Consider the following 18,502-nt stretch of genomic DNA (forward strand, 5'->3'; position numbering starts at 1 on the left):
ATTTTAGAACGATGGTAGCAATTCACCAACCAAGTAATCAGTTTTCACATAGTTTCAATAATTACAGCAACTTCCTTGAACAGTCTGTAGAAATTCGGAAAATGTGGAATTGTCATTTCAGAAAAACTTGTTCTTTACTTGACCTCAATGATCTGCCACTTTGAAACATAAGGACACTTAAGTAATCTGCAACTGTCTGAGCTCACAGCCATCCCCAGCTTCCACTGAAAATCTCTGGGCCGGCTGGTGACTGTGGCCTTAGCATCTAGCTGTGGCTCGCTGGACCCCTCCATAGCAGGGTCCAGTGGGGCTTCCATTACCCACTTGGGTGGAAACCTTAATGTATATTGTATACACCACAGAATGCAGCCAGATTTATCTGTGACTTTATGTGAGCAAGCAAGTGTTAAACCACTGAATTAGGGGATGCCCATAATACACCCTAGCTTATTCGGGCTAATTTAGAAGTTGACAGTAAAAGTAAAATGCTGCTGTAACAAAAACCTGCAGTGTGTATCGATGTATCGGTTAGGTAAATGGCAGTAAGGAAATGGGGCTGGAGGAACACTCAGCCCCTCTTATGCAGTGGTGAAATATTTATGATTAGTCTCCTGTGATCACCTGGAAGGCACATTTGGTTCTTAATGAACTTGTAGCTCTGGGGAAAGTGGTTGGAAAATCAGAATGGTGGTAATTGCATTAGTTGTTGCTGGCTATGTTTAACAAGGTGTTACAAGGAAAAGATGCACAGAGAAAAGAATCGACTCATTTCCAAGAGTAATAACAGGGAATGGAGAAAGGCCAGAAATGAAAGTTGGAAAAATGAACCGCCTTGAGATGATAGCGTCAGAAATGGGATTGAGAAAGACTTCAGAGTGGCCAAAGGCAAATTCAGATTCAGGGTGTGGTACCCAGTGCCGTGTCCAGTTGGAAGCAGGGCAAAAATCAAATGAAAGGTGTGGGCCTGACACCTATAATTAAAATTTCCCTCTGATTTTTACGTCTCAGAGCAAACAGAGGAAGGGTAGGAACTTCATGCTTGTGGCTGTAGGTGGCCTGAAGGCAGCCACTGTTGTAATGCGTGAAAGAGGCTTGGGAACATGAAATAAACAAATACAGCAGCTCTAGGAACCAAGTCTTGAAAGAACAGTGGGTGTGGTTCCTGGAAGATGGAACTGGAAAGTGACTACTGAGTGGTCTGAGAGTCAGACTGCCAAAAAAAAAAAAAAAAAAGAACCCTGGCCTTAGAAAGCCTGTGATTATTTGAGACTTTTAACCCTCTAAGAACCCTGAAACTCCAACCATGCACAGGCATCAAAAAGGCTGAGGAAAGCAGCCCCCAAGGGACATAGGCTTTCCAACATCTACTGCACAGGTGGCCAAGGAGGCAATGGAAAATGGAGAACTTTCTAAAAGGTGTCCTTGACAAGCAGTAAATAATTGCAGTGCCCTCTGAGAGCAGTTGTTGTTGTTCAGCCACTCAGTTGTGTCCAACTCTTCATGACCCCATGGACTGCAGCACACCAGCCTTTCCTGTCCTTCATTATCTCCCGCAGTTTCTCAAACTCATGTCCATTGAGTCGGGGATGCCATTCCAACCGTCTCATTCTCTGCCATGCCCGTTCATTTACAGAGTGTCAGTGACTGTTTTTGTATTACAATGGCAGGGTTGAATAGCTGTAGCAGAGACCTCATGGCCCGCAAGCCTAACATAGTTACTTTCTGGCCCTGAAGAAGTTTGCCGACGCCTGCTCTAGAAAGATGCTTCTCAGAACCGAGAGCAGCTGCTTCTGACTTGATACAAGGACCCATGTGTCTGCTGGAGATTCTGATCTTTTGAGCTGGGGGCTATAAATTGATGGGGCGATGGGTCCTGGAAGTGTTTTCTTTCTGCAAGAAGGGAGAAAAGGAATATTTGGTGACCAGACTGTAGCTGAGACATTGAGTGCTCACTGAACATCCTTGTGCTCTTTCTAGCTGCCCACCAGTTGGGCATGGTCAGAGGAAAAGTTCTAGACAGTTGATCATGAATGAAAATTACATGTGTCAGGTCTGGCCTGAGGCCTTGAAAAGCCCAAGTCTCTATGCTCTCTTGTCCTCTGTTCTGGAACTCTGAATTCAACTAGTGTTGAGATGGTGGAGACACAGGAAGGAGACAGCCTGGGTTCCTGAGTCACCACCTGGAAAGGGCTGCCTTGGAGAGTGGCCTGGGTTGCATCAGATTTTGTGCTGATGAGAAATAAACTTCTGTTGGGATTAAAGTGCTGAGAGTTGAGGATTGATTTTGTTATTGCAGCTGAAGCTGATATTCTTTAAGAAAAAAATTTTTTTATTGAATTACAGCTGACATACAACATTAATTTCAGGTGTACACAGTGATTCAGTATTTGGATATATTGTGATATGATCACCACACTAAGTCTAGTTAACATTCATCATCAGGCATAGTTACAGAATTGTTTTTCTTGTGTTGAGAATTTTTAAAATCTATTCTTAGTAACTTTCAAATATGCAAGGCAGTATTATTAACCTTGGGCTTCCCTGGTGGCTCAGAGGTAAAGAATCTGCCTGCCAATGCAGGAGACACGAGTTTGATCCCTCGGTTGGGAAAATCCCCTGGAGAAGGAAATGGCAACCCACTCCAGTATTTTTGCCTGGGAAATTCCATGGACAGAGGAACCTGGCAGGCTACCATCCATGAAATCAAAAGGTGTCGGACACGACTAAGCACCTCATACGCATAACTTATTTATAACTGGAAGTTTATATCTCTTAACTCCCTTCACTCATTTTGCTCACGCCCCTTCCACCACCCCACCCTGGCTGCCAACCTCCAGCAACCACTAATCTGTTGTCTGTATCTATGAGCTTGGGGGTTCTTTTGTGTTGTTTTTTCAGGTTCCACACATAAGAGAAATCATACTCTATTTTTCTCTGTCTGACTTCTTTCACTTAGCATCCTGCTCTCAAGGACCATCCATGTTGTCACAAATAGCAAGATTTCATTCTTTTTATGGGTAAATAATATTCTACTGTGTGTGTGTACATAGCAATAAGTGAATGGGTGAAAGTTGCTCATTCGAGTCCAACTCTTCACGACACCATGGATTATAGCCCAACAGGCTCCTCTATCCATGGAATTTTCCAGGCAAGAATACTTGAGTGGGTAGCAGTTCCCTTCACCAGGGGATCTTTCCAACCCAGGGATGGAACCGAGGTCTCCTGCACCGCAGGCTGATTCTTTACCATCTGAGCCACCAGGGAAGCCCCTAAATAAACAAAATATATATGTGTTATATATGTATGTATGTATGTATGTATATATATATATAAAGTTTTTTGTCTTTATTCATTCATCCATTGATGGACACCTAACTGGTTGCCATGTCTTGACTATTGTGAAAAATACTGCAGTGAACATAGGGGTGTATATATCTTTTCAAACTAGTGTTTCTGTTTTCTTTGGGTAAATATCAGAAGTGGAATTGTTGGATCATGTGGTAGTTCTATTTTTGATTTCTTGAGGAACCTCCATACTGTTTTCCACGCTGGCTGCACCAACTTCCATTCCCACACATAGTGCACAAGGGCTCCCTTCTCTCCATATCCTCACCAACACCTGCTGCTTCTTATCTTTTTGGTACCAGCCATTCTAACAGGTGTGAGATGACATACTATTGTGGTTTTGATTTGCATTTGTCTCATGATTAGTGGTGTTGAGCACCTTTTCATATACTGAAACTTTGTTCTGTGTGATAGAATATACATCACACTATGGAATAATTTAAACAAAATTGAGTTTATACTTGTATATAGTTATTATTCAGTTATGCAATTTTGTATTTATATAATTAATAGCTTTGCATGCCATGTAAAATAGTCTTTGAAACACAACGTTTAATAACTTTCTAATATGTCATTATTTCTTTGATAATGCACAGAGCTTAAAAAAGCATGGTTAGAAAGACAAGTTCATCCATTGTGTGTAAAAGGGTGCATACATATGCGCTAAGTTGCTTCAGTGGTGTCCAACTCTCTGTGACCCCATGGACCATAGCCTTCCAGGCTTCCCTGTCCCTGGGATTCTCCAGGTTAAGAATAATGGAATGTGTTGCCATGCCCTCCTCCAGTGGATCTTCCCGACCTAGGGATCAAACCCGTGTCTCTTATGTCTCCTGCATTGGCAGGTGGGTTCTTTACCACTAGCGCCACCTGGGAAGCCCGGTATAAAAGAGTAACTTTGCAATTTTCCTGAAATACAATTTAACACTGTGTGTCTTTCCTGTGATCCAGTAATTCTATATCTGGAAACTTATCATCAGGCAATAATAAGAGGTGTGGACAAAAACGGATACACAAGATTTTTGTTTTAGCTTTATAATATCAGAGTTGGAAATCATCTAAAATGTTCAGCAGGAACCAAAACAGTTACATCACCGACAGCATCTCTGCGGGCGCTGCCTGTTTGTTGATGTGGCTTGTTTAGCATCAGATGCTTGCATCTTGAGGCACGGAACATATATCTGATCTATAAGTACATATCGGATGCGCCCCCTTCACACTGTACCTCTTCATTCCCTGCTGACTGCTTTACGATTAGGGATGTGGCTGGCCAAGGCTTGTCTCCTTTTCATTTCTCTGGCAACTCATGACTTCTGGCTGCAAAGATTCTTCAGATGGTGTCTTGGACATCAAACAGCGACAGCCCAACATTTGGTTACATAAAGTGCAAATGAATCATGAACACGTGGATTATATTTCCGTTCAAATACACAGGGATTTCAATTTATGGGAAATGGACTGTGGGCTGCACGAATTAGCACTAGGTTTGGGAAATTGGTTGAAACTCTGACCAGATCCTCAGTTTAGTTATATCCATCTGCTCTCCCCACCCCTCCTCCCGCCCCAATCCCCCTCCTTAGCACCCTGGAAATGACAGCTGTTTCGTTCCAGGGGATGCTAAAAGCTAGTCTCTTCTCCAAGAAAGACGGGAGGCCAACTTGATTTGCCAGAGGTTCCTGAAGTTTATTTCTTTTGTCCCAAAGCCAACGACGACTAAACAAAATACAAAACGGACCCTCCCTTCCCCTTGGCTTCTGTATTGGAACTTTCTTAATTTTCATTTCTCTCTTTAGTTTCTTCTCTGCCTTGATGTTGCATGTCTCTTCCAGTGCTGATCCCTTAAATGTTGGAATTTCCTGAGGCTCCCTCCTGAGCCCATTGTCCTTATTGTATTTTGTGCGTGCTCAGACGTGTCCAACTCTGTGCAGTCTCAAGGACTGTAGCACACCAGGCTCCTCTGTCCATGGGATTTTCCCTGCAAGAATGCTGGAGTGGGTTGCCATGCCCCCTTCCAGAGGATCTTCCTGACCCAGAGATTGAACCCACATCTCTTGTGTCTCCTGCATTGGCAGGTATGTTCTTACCACTAGTGCCACCTGGGAAGCCCCAGTTGCTTAACTGCAAATGGAATCCTGCAGAGAACAAGGACAGCAGCTGATTAAGGTTTGGAGGACAGGGGTTAGGGAGGATCAGAGACTAGAACAGCAGAAGGAAGAGGAAAGGGGACCCATGGCCCTAGAGGAACAGCTGCTGTGTCCCCCACAGACAGCACAGACTCAGAGACAACCACCAAGAGAGCTCCAGGCCGGCAGGGAGGCTGACGGCTCCCTGATGTTTCTCCTGACTCTGGGGCCAGTGTCAGGGGAAGGAGGTGTGAAGTGGCCTGGGAGTGAGACTGCCTTCAAGATCAAACTTAATGCCATCTCCTCCATGAAGTCTAGTCTACAGCAGGGGTCCTCAACCTCCAGGTCATGGACTGGTGGGTATCTCCTGTCAGATCAGCGGCGGCATTATATTAGAAATAAAGTGCACAACAAATGTAATGTGGTCCATGTACCCCAATATTCACGTAGCACTATTTACAACAGCCAGGACATGGAAGCAACCTAGATGTCCATTGACAGATGACTGAATAAGGAATCTGTGGTACATACATGCAATGGAATATTACTCAGCCATAAAAAGGAATGCATTTGACTCAGTTCGAATAAGGTAGATGAAGCTAGAGCCTATTATCCAGAGTGAAGTAAGCCAGAAATACAAATCTTGTTTGTTAATGCATATATATGGAATCCAGAAAGATGGTACTGAAGACTGCTGTCTTCATAGCAGTGAAGACACAGACATAGAGAACAAATTTGTGGACACAGGTTGACGGGGGAAAGGAGAGGGAGGGATGGATGGAGAGAGCAGCAGAGAAACCTGTACACTACCACATATAAAATAGACAGCCAGTGGGAAGTTGCTATATGACACAGGGCGCTCAAACCGGTGCTCTGTGACAACTTAGAGGGGTGGGATGGGGAGGGAGGTGGGAAGGAGGTTCAGGAAGGAGGGGACCTATATATACCTATGGCTGATTCATGTTGATGGATGGCAGAAACCAACACAGTATTGTAAAGCAGTTATCCTCCAATAAAAAATTAATTAATTAAAAATATATAATGTGCTTGAATCAGCCCCAAACCATCCCTGGCATTTTCAGTCTGTGGAAGAACTATCTTCCACAAAATCCATCCCTAGTGCCCAAAAGGTTGGGGACCACTGTGTGTTCTCATCACTGGGGTTCCTGTCCCTCCTTGAGCATGCTCCAGACCCTTAAGCCAGTCCAGTCCTCCCCCACTCTGCGTCCTCAGCTCCCCAGTGTCCTCCCACTCTGCCTTGTGGACACTGGACTGGATCTAGGCTTCACAACTTGGCTCTTGGACTTCCCTTGAGAATAAGCTCTGGCCTTTGGTGCTGCCTCCCTGTACTTCAGACTGCCTTGGAGAGGATGCCTGGCCTTGCGTAGACCCTGGGCCTCTGTTGAGTTGGCATCTATCCAGGCACATCTAGTTCCCCCTGGAGAGGTGGGATTCAGACAGTGGTCCTTTGTCTCCCTGGCTTAGGACTCGGTCAGTGTCTATTTCAGCATCCCTGCTGAGCCTCTCCCAGGTCTCCTCAGCTGGACCACTGAGTAATCTCTCCACTGCAAGACTGAACTCACATGACCTTCCAAATAGTGGGGTTATTACCTATCCATCACCTCCAGGGAGAGCAAAGACAGGACACCCCAGGGATTACCATGAGATTTTCGAGTTTGTTCTGGTTCCTAAGTCATCTCTGTGCCCCACTGGGTCCCCTGATGCTTCCTGCATCCCTGCCTGGGCTGGTGCTGCTATTTCTGTCCTTCTTGCTCCCTGAGCTGCAGCACACAGCCTGGCTGAAGCTCATGGTCAGCCAGCCAGCCAGAGGGTGGCCTCTAGAATCTGTGGACAACTTGTTAGTTCCTTCCCTACCTTCTTGTCTAGTTTGGAGGAGGTAACCAGGCTTTTTTTTTTTTTTTTAATTTTATTGGAATGTAGTTGCTTCACAGTGTTGTATTAGTTTCTGCTATACTGCAAAGTGAATCAGCTATGTGGTAGTTTAGTTACTAAGTCGTGCCCGACTCTTTGTGACCCCATGGACTGTAGCCCACCAGTCTCCTCTGTCCATGGGAATTCCCAGGCAGGAATGCTGGAATGGGCTGCTCTTTTCTTCCTCCAGGGTATCTTGCTGAGTTAAGGACTGAGTGTGTCTCCTGCATTGGCAGGAGTGTTCTTTACCACTGAGATACCTGGGAAACCTCATATTCTCTTATATTCTGTGTTTATAATTGAGACTGTGTCATCTGACCCCATCTCCATTCACTTGGGTTAGGGGTGTCTTCAGAGAGGACTGTCGTTGTTCAGTCGCTGAGTCATGTCTGACTCTTTGTGACCCCATGGACTGCAGCACACCAGGCCTCCCTGTCCATCACCATCTCCCAGAGTTTGCCCAAGTTCATGTCCAGTGAATCGATGATGCCATCCAACCATCTCCTCCTCTGTCATCCCCTTCTCCTCTTGCCTTCAATCTTTCCCAGCATCAGGGTCTTTTCCAATGAGTCCGCTGTTCACATCAGGTGGCCAAAGCATTGGAGCTTCAGCATCAGTCCTTCCAAAGAATATTCAGGTTTGGTTTCCTTTAGGATTGACTGTTTTGATCTCCTTGCCTTCCAAGGGACTCTCAAGAGTCTTCTCCAGCACCGTAGTTTGAAAGCATCACTTCTTCAGCACTCTGCCTTCTTTATTGTTCAGCTCTAACATCTGTACATATATAAATGTGTTCCTTTTGGAAAAGTAGGAAATGCAGAGAAAAAGAAATGAAAAGCATTTATAATCTCTCTCACTAGCCAGAGATAATCTCTGTTTATGTTTATATACTTATGTTTATTGATATACTATCAATAATAATCTATTTTCAGAAAAAAATGCAATTTTCCATATTTCTCTGTTATTGAACTTAACTCTTTAACCCCCATTTTTCTGGACAGTGGGTTTTTAAAAATATTTATTTACCTGACTGCACTGGGTCTTAGTTGCAGCACTTGGGACTTTTAGCTGTGGCATGTGGGATCTAGTTCCCCAACCAGGGATTGAACCCAGGCCCCTGGCATTGGGAGTGTGGAGTCTTCGACACTGGACCACCAGGCAAATCCTGAAGATGGAAAATGGATTTTGCTAATCCAAAGTAAATTTAATCATTCCTGGTTTACTCCCGATTTTAGTCAGGTCTCCTCTGGGTTCCTGCTCAGCCAGTTGAGGGTCTCCCTGCCTGGTTATTATGTGAGATGGTGGCACTGGGGAACGTGTACAGAGCCTGTGGTCCCCTCTTTGAGGCATTCTCTGTAGAGGAAGCTGCCAGCTTCTCCTTTGTCTGAGAGGTTCCATCCCCTCCATGTTGGCCATCCAGGGATCTTATTCTCTCACCACAAAGGTCCCCCTGCTTTGTCCACATCCAGCCGCCCGGGGCTCCTGGGTCAGCTGGGGCCTTCAGGTATTCTGGGCATCTCTTCCAAGTTCACCTCTTCAGGGAACTTTCAGCTCCTCTCTCCCACCCTACCTCTATCCTCCCATGGGAACTCAGGGGACTGTTCCAGGATCTTGGTCTAACCATCCCACGTGAACATTTCCAATCCGAGTTGGCTCAGGACACTCAAATGAGGCTCTTTTCTCCTAGCATTTCAGGCAGAAAGTGGGACCCAGGTCTCTGTGTTATGTCTTATCCCTAATATGTACTATCTAAGTGTCTTGGTGCCAACCACAAAGGGGCAGAAGTGAGGAGTTCCTCTGCAGCCATGTGTTCTTTGAAACTCATTTTCCCTTCAGTTGGGCAGACTTTTATCTTCTTTCAAATAAGAAAATAGCCTCTCTTATATCATCAAGTGTTTTTCCCAAATCTGTGGGTTTATGGTATAAATTTTGTGCTCTGTATCCTCCAGACTTTGCTCTTTGTACTCCAGGCCAAGCTTTCATCATTGAAGAAACAAACAAAATACACACAAATTCAAATGTGTCAGTGTCCTATTGCTGGGGTAACAAATTGCCACAAAATGAGTAGCTTAAAACAATACATAGAGGGACTTCCCTGGTGGTCCAGTGGTTGAGACTCTGCCTGCCAATGCAGGGGACATGGGTTCGATCCCTGCTCCAGGAAGATCCCATGTGCCACAGGGTAACTAAGCCCGAGCGCCACAGCTACTGAGCACTTGCTCTAGAATCTGTGAGCTGTAACTACTGAAGCCTGCATGCCCTAGAGTCCATGCTGTACAATAAGAGAAGCCACTGCAGTGAAAAGCCTGAGCACCGCAACTAGAGAGTAGCCCTTGCTCATTGCAACTAGAGAAAGCTCAGCGCAGCAGTGAAGACCCAGCACAGCCATAAATAAATAAATTGATTAAAAGACACAAACACAAACTATCTTAAAGTGCTGGAAGTCAAAAGTCCAAATTGGGTCTCCATGGGGTAGAATGAAAAGTGTTGGCGGAGTTAGCATTCTTATCTGGGCACTGGAGGGGAGAATCCTTTCCCTTGCTTTTGCTGGCTCCTGGAGGCCATCTCCATCCTTGGCTTATGGCCCCCATCTGCATCATCAAAGACAGCAGTGTCGCTTCTTCAAGACTCTGTCTAACTCTGACCTCCTCTTCTGCCTCCCTGTCCCACTTTTAAGGACACTTCTGACTTTATTGGGCCCACCTGGGCCATCTAGGATAATCCCTTTATTTTATTTTAATTGGAATATAGTTGCTTTACATTGTTGTGTTAGTTTCTGCTGTACCACAAAGTGAATCAGCTATATATATATATACCGTCTCTCTTGAGCCTGCCTCCCACACTGTCCATCCCACCCCTCTAGGTCATCACAGAGCACTGAGCTGAGCTCCCTGTGCTATACAGCAGCTTCCCCCTAGCTATCTATTTTACACATGGTAGTGTGTAAAGGTCAATTCTACTGTCTCAGTTTGTCCCACTATTTTAAAGTCAGCTGATTAGCAACCTTAATCCCCTCTTGCATGTAATATAGCATGTTCGCAGGTCCCTAAAAATAGCATGTGGACATCTTTGGAGGGGCCACTCTTCTGCCTACTAATCAAGTAATAATTCCTTTGTCAAAGGCTTAATTCATATGATCAAAAGCTATGACCTCAGAAGTATAGTCTTTGTTATTGATTTAACAAAGTTTACTTTGGAGTCCCAAAGCCAGTGATTTAACTTAAAAATTTTTTTTTTTAATTTAAAAATGTTTCTACCATCCTATAAGTGTTATGAATTGAAAGCTATTGCTATTCTCTGACTTTGAGAATAACCTAATGGATATTGGAAAACTTAATGGATACTGGGAAGCCCATGAAGAAAAAGAAAAATCCCTCTTTCTTTTTTTTTTTCTGGCTATGCTTTGACGTGTGTGAACTTAGTTCTTCCACCAGGATGGAATCTGTGGCCCCTGCAGTGGGAGTGGAGAGTCTTAACCACTGAACCACCAGGGAAGTACTCCCCCCACCCCCACATCCCTCAATTTTAGTTCTCCAAATTTAATTTTGCTTCATAAATATGGATCACACTACACACTCTGTGTTTGTTACCTGATTTAATTCGCTTAGTGATGTAATACATTTCTGACAATGTTGTTGTTCAGTCGCTCAGTTGTGTCTGATTCTTTTGCGAGTCCATGGACTATAGCCCCAGGCTCCTCTGTCCATGAAATTCTTCAGGCAAGAATACTGGAGCGGGATGCCATTTTCTTCTCCAGGGGATCTTCCTGACCCAGGGATCAAACCCAACTCTCCTGCCACTAGCAAGTGGGTTCATTACCCCTGAGCCACCAGGAAAGCCCTTCTATGACAATAAATCTTTATTACATCATTTTAGTTTCTGCAGACTATTCCCCTGTCTAGCTGGCTTCCCATTGCTGACGCTCCTGGGAACCACTAGAATGCAAGGCCAGTGTCTGGCCCTCGTGGTTCTTTGTGCATAGAGTTCCTGCAGCATGCTGCAGGTCCATGGCCTGGGCAGTCAGTTGGTTACTACGAGCAAGGTAGAGCAGGCAGCAGGAAGTGCCAGCTCTGGATCCAAACCCTCATCCTGGGAGAAGGATGACCCTCAGGGAACTTTTCTGACTCCAGGTGCTGACAGCAGAGTTGTTTTTTTTTTTTCATTTTTTTCCCCCTGGCACCCTGGAGCACTGCCCAGAGAAATGATTATTTGAGGGAGGTGGGGAGGCGGAGTGGTCACAGTGACCTGGAGGTGGTTTAATTGAGTGATGGTGATTCAAGACTCTGAACAGTGGGGCTGAGTGAAGTTAGACAGAGAAGGAGGGACGTTATTTGACATCCCTTATGGGCAGAATCTTTAAAAAGAGGTGATAAGAATGAATTTATTTACAAAACAGACTCACAGACTTAGAGAAGGATCTTATGGCTGCCAGAGGGAAGGATATGGGGGAGGGATAGTTATGGAGTTTGGGATGGACCTGTGCATACTGCTATATTTAAAGTGGATAACCAACAAGGACCCACTGTATAGCACAGGGAACTCTGCTCAATGTTATACAGCAGCCTGGATGGGAGGCGAGTTTGGGGGAGAATGGATACATGTGTATGTATGGCTGAGTGAGTCCCTTTGCTGTTCACCTGAAACTATCACAGCATTGTTAATTGGCTACACCCCAATAAAAAATTTAAAAAGTTTTATTTAAAAAAGACTATGAACGGGGACTTTCTTGGTGGTCCAGTGGCTAAGACTCTGCGCTCCCAAGGCAGGGGGCCCAGATTTGATCCCTGGTCAGGGAACTAGATCCCTCATGCAACTAAGATCCGGTGCAGCCAAATAAGTATTTTTTAAAAGGCTATGAAGTGGGGGGAGTGACATCGGTCAGGAGGCCAGAGGCGTCCATGGCAGGGGCTCACCCCTAGAAGACCTGGGCCACTTGGCAGGCGACAGGTAACCCAGGAGCTGACACTCCTGCTCAGGGTCTGTCACTCCTGCTTCCCTGGTGGCTTTTTCTCTATCAAACATAGCAGGCTTTTACTTGAGTCTGCTGTCACATTGCCATGTCCTGAAAACCATCACATTCTTCCCCAGCTTTCGGCCCCGACTCTTTGCCCACTTACGGTATATTCTTTTGGTCTTTCTGGTGGGGGGAATCCAAAGATTTCTTTAACCCAGCAATCAAATTGGTCATTTAAAATAATAGTATGCCTTGTCCAAGTCTAAAAATAGATCCTTCAGGGTATGGGAAGGCTAACAAGGGGAAGTTGGGCAGAGAACACTGCGAAAGTTTCGGAGCCCAGTTCCCCAGGGCTGTGTCCACTTTTCTTTCATCCCTCCTCCTCTTGACAAGGGCGGGAGTCAGGGCGCCTTCTGTTTGTCTTGATTCAAGTCAGCCTCCACCTTCCCCCGAGCCCAACTGCCCTTCGCAGGACACAGACTGCATTCACCCCGCCTCACTCCACCCCAGCCTCGCGCGGATTTTATGAAAGCCGTTTTCACTGGGATTCAACAGGCGCTGTGTGTGTGTGGCGTGTGTGAAGGAGAAAATGAATCACTTCGACTTTGGGCAAGGACTGGAGGTGTTGTGTTTGTCCCTTGCAATGACATAAACACACCAGAACTCATTAAGAAGAAAAAAAAAAGATTGAGGGTGGGAAGTTGTGGGGGAACGGACTCCAGCCCTTGGGATGATCTGAAAAGTTCAGCACGTTTTCCATACATTAGACCTCAGAGAGCATCGTGTTCTGCCCGCTCGCAACGGACTCCCAGTCCAAGGGAAAGTTTGAGGTTTTACATTTCTGTTTGTGGTACAGGAAAAGGCTTGTGATCTGAGGGCTTGATTCAGTGAAATTACATCGCCTTCTACACATTCGCTTCGCAAGGAGGGCAGGAGTTGGAAGCAACTGTTTTGAGACGTTAAAGATTTGCTGGCAGAGGGAAAGGGATTTTTTTTTCTTCCCTCCCTGCCGGCGGGGGGAGAAACAGTTCTAACGAGGAGTTACTTTGTAATTTTAACTCCCATTCAAATACTCCCAGCCCTAGAAGCTGCTGTTGATCCCCCAAGACTTCTTGATCCGAACCCAGAGGGACCAGTCACTGCTCTCCCACATCCTCAGAGCCCCCCGACATGAGTTTGCAGAAGAGAGTCTTCCCACGAAAGGAGAATGGTGAGTGGGGCTGAATCACGGGGAGGTGGAGATGGAGAGTTTGACTTTTTCTTTTTGACGTTCTCCCAGAGGAGTGGAAGCATGGAAAAGCATCGTTGGGGTTATACTGTGTTGTGTTTGTGTGTGTGTGTGTGTGTGTGTGTGTGTGTGTGTGGTGCAGTCCCTCCCTGTCTGTCTGCGTTGTCCTCACGGAGGCTGGCTGAGTGCTCATTAGGCTGCTTGTCAGAAGGGTGAAGGGTGGGCTTTATTGCAGGACCACCCAAAGGGGATGAGAGAAAGCCCTGGCTAGGGCAGCCGGTTTGTACCTGCCCTTCCTTCCTCTGTGAGGGGTCCTGGCAACTTTCAGGGGCAAGGGCATCGATGTCAAATGTCCAGAGTTGTCAGAGTCCGCACGGCTGTGCTCCGCTTCTAACAGGATGCAGAACAGGAGGGGATGCTGCTCAGCGTCTGGGGGAGACAGGAGAACAAGTCTCTGGAGCAGGGACCCCCTCAGAGCCTTCTCGGATCTAAGTGCTGAGAGGGGCGCCAGGTACTCGGGCCAGACTCCCTGCCTTGCCGCAGGTACAGCCTCTGCAATGGATCAGATGGTTTCTTATAACAACCTCCTTCTTTCACTCCGGAAACATAAACAAACAGGCATCGGGGGAAAGGATTTTAACCCCTCAGCCCAGCTTTTTAAGTCAACACTGGCAAAGCTTCAGCTCTGTTGTAACTTTGGCAGAAGAGAATAAACACGTGGTTTTCTTTTAAAAAAGAAAGAGAAGCAAGTCAAAGGCACATTTCTGACTTTTCTAGCTCCAGGAGGAAGATACGGCCGAGAGGCTGGAACCCTGAGATCCATTTGGTTAGGTTCCATTAAAGTGTCTCCGACTTCAGAAGAAAGGCAGTGGAGCATAGGGACCAAGACCCCAGGGCTGCAGGGTCTGGCTACTGAGATGGAACCTTAGCTCTAAGATGAATGGGCTACTTGGTTTGGGGAAAGGTAATTAACCTCTCGGGGCTTTCCTATTGGCTCAGTGGTAAAGAATCTGCTTGCCAGTACAGGAGACATGGGTTCAATCTCCCTGGTTTGGGAAGATCCCCTGGAGGAGGTCATGACTACCCACTCCAGTATTCTTGACTGGAGAATCCCATGGACAGAGGAGCCTGGTGGGCTACAGTCCATAGGGTTGCAAAGAGTCAGACATGACTGAGTGAATAACACTTCACCCCACCACCAATTTTCTATTTGTCAATCTACAGAGAGTGCAGTTGCTTTCTCAGACACTTGGAATTCATTCTCAACAGATTATTTAGCGCAGTCTCTGCTTCAGGCACTGTGCTGGGCTCTGAGGATATACTGGGAAACTGGAGATAAAAAGCACACATACGCATCAATATGATGACAAGAGGATTCGTCACTATGAGAGGCTCTCACTGGGGAACTGGCCTAGTCTGGTGGTCAGGGTGGGCCTCCCTAAGAAGGCGCCAGTTGAGTTGTGTGTGGAGCTTCGGGAGTTAGGTTGGGTGCAGAGGTAGAGAAGCAATGAGAAATGAACTGTCTCAGATCTTATGAGCTTAACATCGCCTCTGTGTGCTTCGTAAACATCTGTCCATCAGTCTGTTTTCCTCACAGCATCTTTCAAAAAATCATCCTGGTTGGACTTCGCTGGTGGTCCAGTGCCTGAGTATCCACCTTGCAATGCGGGCAAACGGGTTCAATGCCTGGTCTGGGAAGATCCCACATTCCTTGGGGCAACTAAGCCCTCGAGCCACAACAAAAGATCCTGCATGCTGCAACTAAGACCGAGGCAGTCAAATAAAATTTAAAGAAAAATTTTTTAAAGCATCCTGGTGACTTGTCAGCGCAGGGAAAAAAGAGGTTTTGCTGGTGGAGCCAGGCCTCAAGAGCCCTTCTCTCCATGTGTCAGCCCGTTATCTCTCTTCCCCACATCTGCTGGCCAACCCTGGAGGGTGCCTCTTAGAAATCTCTCCGTAAATACCAGCACCTCCCTCCACCTGGGGGGTTTTCAGCACAGGTGCTGATTTAGGACCCTGATGGGCATGGACTCACTGGATCTTCCCCTGCATCCCTATGAGGCAATATGTGCACTAGTCACTCAATCATGTCTGACTCTCTGCGACCCCATGGACTGTAGCCCACCAGATTACTCTGTCCATGGAATTCTCCAGGCAAGAATACTGGAATGGGTTTCCATGCCCTTCTTCAGAGGATCTTCCCAACCCAGGGATTGAACCCAGGTCTCCCATATTGCAGGCCGATTCTTTACAGTCTGAGCGAGCCACTGGGGAAAGCCTTGTCTTTATTATAAGGTGAGCAGAAATGGGGCCTGGGGAGCTTATCCAAACGGTGAGCAGCAGGACTGAGGTTTGAACCCAGGCAGCTCTGTTTCATGCTAAAGCGTGAATTCTTAGCATGTGGCTGAAAAATAACTACAGCGATCCTTAGACACATAACAGACCAATTGCCATGCTGATGTTTCTACTTGGCGTTAGGCTTCTCAGTTCCTGTGAAGTCATCAGAACCATCACCATTATGGCCTCAGAAAACCACATCAGGGACACAATTGATTTCATACCTCCCCCAGTTATCAACTTAGCTTGCTTTCAATTGTGTTCTTTCCAAAATATTATTATCAAAAATGTTCAAACATATAGGGAAGTGGAAAGAATTGTAGTCAACAAGCATATACCTACTATTTGATTCTACAAGCAATGTTTCTTTGCCTTGTTACGTGACTATCCATCCCACCAACCCTCTATCCACCACCCATGCATCCATCTTATTTTTTTTAATTTTTAAAAATATATTCATTTATTTTGACTGCACTGGGTCATTGTTGCTGTGCACAGGCCTTCAGTAGTTGTGGTGAGTGGGGGCTACGCTCTAGCTATGCACAGGCTTCTTCTTGCAGTGGCTTCTCTTGTTGCAGAGCACAGACTCTGGGGCACATGGGCTCATCGCGGTGCATGGGCTTAGTTGCCCCTCAGTACGTGGGATCTTCCAGACCAGGGATGGAACTCATGTCCCCCGTCTTGCAAGGTGGATTCTTAAGCACTGGACCAGCAGGGAAGTTCCCATCTTATATTTTTAATACATTTCCAAATAAGTTTCAGGCACCCCTACACTTCACTTCTAAACACTTCAGCATGTATATAATGAAAACAAGCTCAGTATTTGGTGACTGTTCTTCTTTCAGGTAAAGTTTACACACAGTGAAATGTATGTACCATTCGATTAATCTTGAAAAACAGATACACCTGAGAAACTTACCTTATTAGGAACATTACTCTCACCCCAGAAGGCTCTCCGATGTCCTTCCTCAGTTGCTTTCAGTTTTTACTAATATTAATAATATGTTATGTGCCACTAGATGCAAAGACCTAATTTAATAAAATACAGTGAGAGTTGGACCATAAAGAAGGCTGAGAGCCGAAGAACTGATGCTTTCGAATTGTGTTGCTGAGAAGACTCTCAAGAGTCCCTTGGACTTCAAAGAGAGCAGACCAGTCCATCCTAAAAGAAATCAACCCTAAATATTCCTTGGAAGCACTGATGCTGAAGCTGAAGCTCGAATACTTTGGCCACCTGATGCGACGAGCTGACTCATTAGAAAAGACCCTGATGCTGGGAAAGATTGGGGGTGGGAGGAGAAGGGGACGACAAAGGATGAGATGGTTGGATGGCATCACCAACTCAATGGACATGAGTTTGAGCAAGCTCCAGGAGATAGTGAAGGGCAGGGAAGCCTGGTGCACTGCTGTCCATGGAGTGGCAGAGTCAGACACGACTGAGAGACTAAACAACAGCAATAAAGTACAGCACTGCTTCATCCTATGCTGGTCTCATGGGCAGAGCCCTTGGTGGCAAAAGTGCCCAGCTCTGCTGGGTAGACCTCACAGTGAGTTCAAGTTTAGATTTTGGCTGGGGTTTGGGGAGAAGGGAGCAGCATCAAGCAGATGGTTTTGGGGGGCAGAGGAGAAGCAGGTACAGATAATGGTGCGGGCTGGGCATAGGGTTGGAATGGGGCTCCGGGCTCTGACAGCAAGGTTAGGAATAGGCCAGGACGGAGGAGACAGAGCAGGTGCCCTTCATGGGAACTGGACGCTTGGGTGGCAAAGAGAACCATGTCAAGGCTCTGTATATACTCACGTGTCCCAGGGCCTCACGTGGGGTCCCCTTGGAGGGTCCCCTCCCCAGGCTTTTTTCACAGGAGATGCCCTGTATGTCCTGCTGCAGACCAGGCTGGTCCAGGAATTGGAGCCAGAGTGAGCATCTGTCCCTGGGAAGATGAACACGGAAGCAGCCAGAATGGGTATCACGCAGTGTAGGGTGTATGCATTTTAACGTCTGAATGGCTGAGATGGTATGAGATGAAAACGGACTTCTGGCTCCTGCACCCTGCCTTCTGTCCTGGTCGAGGATGGCATCTAGGGTACCATAGGCGGAGTGCTGCTGGAGGAAGGCAACACTGATGCTTCTTGAAACAGCACCATGCATCAGGCAGTGAGAACCTTCTTATTGAAATCTTTTTTGAAAATTGATTTTTATTTATTAAAGCTGTGCTGGGTATTCATTGCTATGTAGGCTTTCCTCTAGTTGCAGTGAGCAGCGGCCTCTAGTCATCGCAGTGCGAGGGCTTCTCATTGTGGTGGCTTCTCTTGTGGAGCATGGGCTCTAGATGCACAGGCTCTAGATTCATAGGCTCTAGATACACAGTTTCAATAGTTGCAGTGTCTGGGCTCAGTAGTTGTGGTACATGGGCTTAGTTGCTCCATGGCATGTGGGATCCTCTTGGACCAAGGATTGAACCCGTGTCTCCTGCATTGGAGGTGGGTTTTTTATTTTTATTTTTTTAGTTTTTTTTTTTAATTATTTATTTTTAATGGAAGGATAATTGCTTTACAGTATTATGTTGGTTTCTGCCAAATATCAACATGAAT

The 18,502-nt window shown here is 46.1% G+C and overlaps 1 protein-coding gene and 1 pseudogene across 4 annotated transcripts in view; one reads left to right on the plus strand and one right to left on the minus strand.

The window, feature by feature from the left end:
- Nucleotides 1-44: 44 nt before the first annotated feature.
- On the minus strand, nucleotides 45-293 carry LOC102276050 (COMM domain-containing protein 6 pseudogene; annotated as a pseudogene).
- A 12,508-nt stretch (nucleotides 294-12,801) lies between these two features.
- Nucleotides 12,802-18,502, plus strand: part of IL16 (interleukin 16) — a 114,732-nt gene continuing 109,031 nt past the window's right edge. Inside the window, exon 1 of one of the 4 annotated variants that reach the window (XM_070358445.1) lies at nucleotides 12,802-13,558. In XM_070358445.1, coding sequence (XP_070214546.1) covers nucleotides 13,519-13,558 — 40 coding nt within the window. In that variant the 5' untranslated portion in view covers nucleotides 12,802-13,518. The remainder of the gene's footprint in view (nucleotides 13,559-18,502) is intronic. The other 3 variants (XM_070358444.1, XM_070358442.1, XM_070358443.1) reach the window with 3 other exon arrangements.

Source organism: Bos mutus, chromosome 21 (assembly GCF_027580195.1).
Source record: "Bos mutus isolate GX-2022 chromosome 21, NWIPB_WYAK_1.1, whole genome shotgun sequence".
Taxonomy (NCBI): Eukaryota; Metazoa; Chordata; class Mammalia; order Artiodactyla; family Bovidae; genus Bos; species Bos mutus.